A 7030-nucleotide genomic window follows, 5' to 3' on the forward strand; every position below is an offset into this window, starting at 1 on the left:
CTTAAGTTTCGTCTGTACGAAGTTACGGAAAATCAATTAACAACGGTGACGTAACAATATATCCAAGTTTTAATACTTTCGTTAGTTAGATAAATTACCATAGATTTCCGTTCTACAACAGAAAACGTATGCGAGAATTATTCTACGGTCAGAAGTGTTTTTATGGTAGAAATGTACACCTTAAGTTCAGTGAATTTTTAAGCATTGACGTTTCACATAAACTGTTTTGTTTGATAGTTGTAAGAAACAACGTGCATGTTATTGGCCTATAATTAAGGTATATCATACATGTTTGGTTTCATGGTTGATTAGATAAGATTGAAAATTTTCGGCCTAAAATTTCATCATAATTTTTGTACAAATTATTGAATAAAGATATTTATATTTTATAAATAAATTTATTTAAATATTCATTAAACTGTTTCTGGAATAATATAGTTCGGATAACTAGAGTTTAGAATGTTTTATGTTTCATAAACTGTCAATGAATTATACGAGACAGGCCTAACTATAAAGTCAATCATTGTCAACGAGACAAAGGGTTATTCGAAATAGGTTTAACTATAACATTATTTACTGCCAATGAGGCGAAGAGTTATACGAGATAGGCTTAACTATAACATTATTTACTATCAATGAGGCAAAGAGTTATACGAGACAGGCTTAACTATAACATTATTTATTGCCAATGAGGCAAAGAGTTATACGAGACAGTCTTAATATAACATCATTCACTGTCAATGAGGCAAAGAGTAATATGAGATAGGCTTAACTATAACATTATTCACTGTCAATGAGGCAAAGAGTTATACGAGACAGGCTTAACTAGAACAGTATTTATTGGCAATGAATCATGCAATATGAGTTTGGTATAACAGTATTTTGTTTATATTCATACCTAGTTTGGAAAGACAGTTGGATAAAACACAGTAAATGATCTGTTAAGTTGTACAAGTTTTATCTTCTCACCAGTCGAAGCACCATTGACTTGTTAGAAGTTACATTTATTCTTCTCTCTATATAAAAGTTTTCAGAAGGTAAAATACATTGGTATCATTCCTAACGTATGTTAAAATGCTTAACATGGATATCTCGTCTTCCTACTCTCAATCTAAGCAACAACCATTTCATTCAAAACCGCGAATAAGTTACACTGTGTATATTTATTAATGTCAGATTATTAACAACTGTATTCATATTTGTCTTCTACTTGAACGTAAGGTGACAATGTATTCAAAGTGAGATGTAGACATCCAAAAGTGCTTTATGTAAGTGGTGTTTTTACGATATCTAACTCGTTAGGAGTTAACAGAATAATCTGTTTAAAAATGTTGATTATTTCAGATGAGAAGAAGATGAGCGATGAAGACATGAAAAAACTCCGAGACGATATAATTGTTTCGTTTAACCGCCAGATGGAAGTCAGGTATTAGAATTTCGTGTGTGATAGACGATAGGAATAACCTATGTACATTTGCACCTACAGTTTTAACTACCTAAATCTAACGATGTTTATCTTTAGATTTGTATTTTGAAAGTTAAAATGTTTGTGTCTAGATTTGTGTCCAAAAGTTGACGATATCTTTGTCTAGATTTATTTTACAAAAGATGGTGATTTCTTATAGTAAAGCTACATCGGACTATCTGCCGTGTCTATCGAGCATAATCGAACCCCTGATTTTAGCATTATAAATCCGAGGACTTGGTGCTGTCCCACAAGACGACAGATGATGTTGTTTGTGTCTAGATTTTTGTTCAAAAAATTTGTGATGTTTATGTTTAGACATATTTTCCAAAAGGTGGTGAAGTTTGTGTCTGGATGTTTTTCCCAAAATGACAGTATTTGTGTCTGGATGTTTTTTCCCAAAATGACAGTATTTGTGTCTGGATGTTTTTCCAAAAATGACAATGTTTGTTTCTGGATGTTTTCCAAAAATGACAATGTTTGTGTCTGGATGTTTTTCCCAAAATGACAGTATTTGTGTCTGGATGTTTTTTCAAAAATGACAGTATTTGTGTCTGGATGTTTTTCCCAAAATGACAGTGTTTGTGTCTGGATGTTTTACCAAAAATGACAATGTTTGTTTCTGGATGTTTTTCCCAAAATGACAGAATTTGTGTCTGGATGTTTTTCCAAAAATGACAGTATTTGTGTCTGGATGTTTTTTCAAAAATGACAATGTTTGTGTCTGGATGTTTTTCCAAAAATTGACGAGTTTGTGCCCATATTTGGTTTTCAAAAGGCTTCTTTACTTACTAGATCCTTGTGACTTTTTAAAACTTACTTTAGAAACAGAGAATTTCTCACAGATTTACTTATTACTCTCGATTTTAATTTTCAGCTCTTACTTTAAACATTTACGGTGCTTGTTAGCGGTTCCCGATGTCCTAACGTTAGTTAAAGTGTTTCTTGTATACTTACACCACTGATTATTTTTACTAGGAAGAAGGTTATGGAGATAGACAACAAGCTACTGGAATTAACCACAGAGTTTGGAAAACTTGCTATCACTCTGAATGAGTAAGTGTTTAGAGAAAATTATAATTCCACTATCCAAGTTCTATTTTACCTTTTTTTCCCCTCATAATTATACAAATGGAGTTATAAGAGACAAGGTGGGTATCTGATTAACCCCCCCCCTCCGATTTATGCATTTTAATTTTGAAATTGATATGCAATTCACAAACTTACTAAACATGTGGGAGCTGTTTAGTCACCTTCATTAATCAGTCTGGAGTAGTAGAGCATGTAGTTTTAATGGTGCTCAGAATGTCAACTGAGAAACAGGATAAAACTTCGACAGCTCACTACTAGATCACAGGTAAGATAAAACAACCAGCAACGCAAGCCTGAAATCGCTTTTATTAGACTACACGTAATGAATGGTAGTTTGATTTAAGAACAAAAATTGGGGGTTCACTTCTCTTTCAAATTGTCAAAAAGAAATAAAACAACAAAAACTGGTTTAAGGTGTTTGAATACTCTGCACAAACCTTGCTTTTTAACTGCATAAATGATCATAAAACCCACAGTTTGTGCGATAAGTACAAACAAGTCGCTAATCCCCATTCAAAAGGGCTAGCGGGTCAGAAGTTGGGGGCATGTTCTCCCACGTTTTACCGCCTATCTGAACTTTTCCCATTTTCTTATTCGTCTATAAAATAACCTTGCTCTACTGAGCACGCCACATTGATCGTGTTTCAATATCCTGAAAAGAAAATATATATATATATATATAGCCTCATTACAATTCCCGTTGTTCGGTGGTTGCTATGAGAACTAACCCAACAATGGGAGCTAAGTTGATAATGAAGTGTAGAAAGTAGAGTTACTATTCATTATAGTTAGCCTCAATTTCACTTTTTTCTAAATATTATTTAGAAATGTTTGGATCTGTGAAATAAAATGACTATACGTAATTTGTTCTACAGTTTTCAAAATTTCAATTGTAATATATATATATTTTACATTCTATAATTTTCATGAAAAGAAAACGTACATGGGTACATGCGACGTGTTGGCGAACCTAGTGCCATCTGCAGGAGAATATGAGTAATTGAATATTAATTTTTTTTTATGATTATATCTCATAATATTATATAACATAATTTAACACATACTTTGATGGGTTTTTCTGTGTGTAGCTGGGAAACAGAAAAAGCGAAGTTAGATTCCGAGAAAGATAAAGAAACGAGCGACGGCGAGGAAGAAGAAGAACCTCAGCACGTGCGGCAGGCATGGGATGATATCGAGTTTGTTATTTCAGAACAACATCGCTATTTGTCACTGAGAGAAGAGACGGAGAAAGAGTACGATTCCTGTTGTGAGAAGACCTATAAACTGGCTGAAGTAAGACGTCGTGTTCTGAATAACAATGTGTGTGTTGGCACGTATACTAAAACGTGTCTTTGTGCTGAATGTATGTATCCTCTATTAACTAAATCACGATTTCAGGGCTCATATACGTCCTGATCTTATATTAGTTCTATAAATGTGTGAAAACAGAGCCTAATGTTTGTATAGTTAAACGTGTAAACTGTAAGGTAGTTAGTTGTTTTAAAAGTCAATTAAAAACTGTAAAAATACATATATATATATCAAGCTCTTGAATTTCACTGTTTTGTGTCTATTAATTGTTGTAGTTATTACATCTACTGTAACACTGTAGCTTATACAAGTAAATGTGTTACCACTACTGTATCAATGTAGTTTATATTGGTAAATGTGTTACCACTGCTGTAACACTGTAGTTTATATTGGTAAATGTGTTACCACTACTGTATCACAGTAGCTTATATACTGGTAAATGTGTTACCACTACTATAACACTGTAGACATTTACCAATATAAAGTTACCACTACTGTATCACTGTAGTTTATATATTGGTAAATGTGTTACCACTACTGTAACACTGTAGTTTATACAAGTAAATGTGTTACCACTACTGTAACACTGTAGTTTATATTGGTAAATGTGTTACCACTACTGTATCACTGTAGTTTATATACTGGTAAATGTGTTACCACTACTGTGTCACTGTAGTGTATATTGGTAAATGTGTTATCACTACTGTAACACTGTAGTTTATATTGGTAAATGTGTTACCACTACTGTAACACTGTAGTTTATATTGGTAAATGTGTTACCACTACTGTAACACTGTAGTTTATATACTGGTAAATGTGTTACCACTACTGTAACACTGTAGTTTATACTGGTAAATGTGCAGTTTATTCTCTGTAGTTTGATGTGCGTTTTTGTAAAGTTATTTCTCAGTTAGATAATATGTAATATTGAACAGAGTATCTCAACGTTTAGTTATAATTGTAACGTTGTTTTATAAAAACTTACTGAAAGTACCCACAACTGGAAGGAGTACACCTATACAGCTAAAATTATTGCAAGATATAAATATATTTTCATCTTTTAACGTGCATTTCTTTTGTCGATATTTCAATTTTAATTTAAGATATATTTCTGTATGTCTCTCAAAACAGACTTTGCCACAAAAGACAAATTCAGAAGAACAGAAAGAACTTCTTGACATACTAATGAGAGTTCATGAACTTGAAATTGAAAGTATCCTATATTGAATGTTTTTATTTGACCGTATGTAAGTACACTTCAGTAACGTTGGGGCGGATGGCTTTTTTTTGTATTAAATTTGAAAGCAATTATCAATAACTTCTGATCAAATTAAACTACCTGCGTCAATCATAACTAAACAAATCAGCTCAATAATTAATATAGCTAATTTAATACACCGTTTTAACTAAGTGTACCGTCAGAACAAAAACTGATAACGACAATAATACAATGATTTAGAAATTGGGTACTTTAGTTGTAAACGGTGTTTTCGGCCGTAATTCCAATAAAATATATGATGAGGTTCGGCCAACTGAAGTTCGTATAATAAAATATACCATGTTAACCAATATAGCTGGTCTGGTATTGCCTGATGGTTAAGGCACTCGACTCACAATTTGCTAGTTGCAGAATCGAAACCCATTGTCGAACATGGTCGTCCTTTTAGCCGTGAAGGTTGTATAAAGTGATGGTCAATCCCACTATTCATTGTTAAAGAGCAGCACAAGAGTGTGGGTGGTGTTAACTAGCTGTCTTCTCTCTATAGTCTATCACTTTAAAATTAGGGATGGCTCGCGCAGACAGTCCTCGAGTACTTTTGTGAGAAATTCATCAAACAAGAACAACCAATGATGTTTATGAAAGTATCATTAAAGAAAGAGTAAATTTGATTGGTCGTTTTTTTTTAAATTTCGCGCAAAGCTACTCGAGGGCTGTTTGCGCGAGACATCCCTATTTTAGAAGTGATATATTAGAAAGAAGGCAGCTAGTCTACGCCTCTTCTTCTTCTTCCCTTAATACCATTTGGATTTGGGGTTGGCCGCTGGGGTATTTTTTATTATGGTGCATGTTTGGTGACGAGTATTCGAACCCGCGATCCGCAGATTGAGGGTCTAGCACCCTAATCACCAGACTATGCTAGGCCTAAAGCAGCTAGTCAACACCATTCACCGCCAGCTCTTGGGCTACTCTTTAACCAACGAAAAGTGGGACTGACCGTTACATTATAACATCTCCACTAAAAAGAGTGAGCATGTTCAATGACTGGATTCGAACTCGCGGTTTTCAGGTTTCAAGTCGAACGTTCTAACCATTAAGCCATGCCGGGGTGAAAGAATATAATATAACTTACAAAACACATAAAAAAGTATTTGTTTCATGCACTATTACTTATTTCTTGTCCCTTGGGGTCGAGAGTGGCTCTGAAGTTAGCATGGTGGACATGGATCTGCGGATCCCATGTTCAAGTCCCATTACGGCAAAAAACAACAAAAAAAAATAACAGAAATCACCCAGCATTTCGTAGCTGTGGGTACGTAATAAAGGCGACAGTCAGATTCCACTAGTCGGTTAGACAAGATTATCTCACAAGTTTCTGAGAGTGCTATTGGCTAACTGACTTTCTGTTTAGTTTATAATTTCAAAATTAGCACAGATAACCTTTGTGTTCAAAATTAGGGACGACTACGTAACCCTTATGTTTTCGCAAAATTCTAAAAAAAAACAACAGTACAAAAAAATTATGATTGATTTTGCTGGCCCAGTGAGATTTTGTTTACTTCTTTATGATTGATTTTGCTGGACCGGTTATATTTTGTTTACTTTTTTATGATTGATTTTGCTGAACCGGTTAGATTTTGTTTAATTCTTTATGATTGATTTTGCTGGACCGGTTAGATTTTGTTTACTTCTCTATGATTGATTTTGCTGAACCGGTTAGATTTTGTTTAATTCTTTATGATTGATTTTGCTGGCCCAGTTAGATTTTGTTTACTTCTTTTTGATTGATTTTGCTGGGCCAGTTAGATTTTGTTTACTTCTTTATGATTGATTTGCTGGACTGGAGATTTTGTTTACTTCTTTATGATTGATTTTGCTGGACCGGTTAGATTTTGTTTACTTCTCTATGATTGATTTTGCTGAACCGGTTAGATTTTGTTTAC

General features: G+C 33.7%; 1 protein-coding gene across 1 annotated transcript in view; it reads left to right on the forward strand.

Annotated features, from left to right (window-relative positions):
• LOC106459841 (kinesin-like protein KIF19) overlaps positions 1–7030 on the forward strand; it is a 33989-nt gene that overhangs the window by 18847 nt on the left and 8112 nt on the right. Inside the window, exons 10-13 of the mRNA XM_022386384.1 lie at positions 1345–1426; positions 2444–2521; positions 3646–3850; positions 5000–5081. Coding sequence (XP_022242092.1) covers positions 1345–1426; positions 2444–2521; positions 3646–3850; positions 5000–5081 — 447 coding nt within the window. The remainder of the gene's footprint in view (positions 1–1344; positions 1427–2443; positions 2522–3645; positions 3851–4999; positions 5082–7030) is intronic.

Source organism: Limulus polyphemus, unplaced genomic scaffold (genome assembly GCF_000517525.1).
Source record: "Limulus polyphemus unplaced genomic scaffold, Limulus_polyphemus-2.1.2 Scaffold667, whole genome shotgun sequence".
NCBI classification, from domain to species: domain Eukaryota; kingdom Metazoa; phylum Arthropoda; class Merostomata; order Xiphosura; family Limulidae; genus Limulus; species Limulus polyphemus.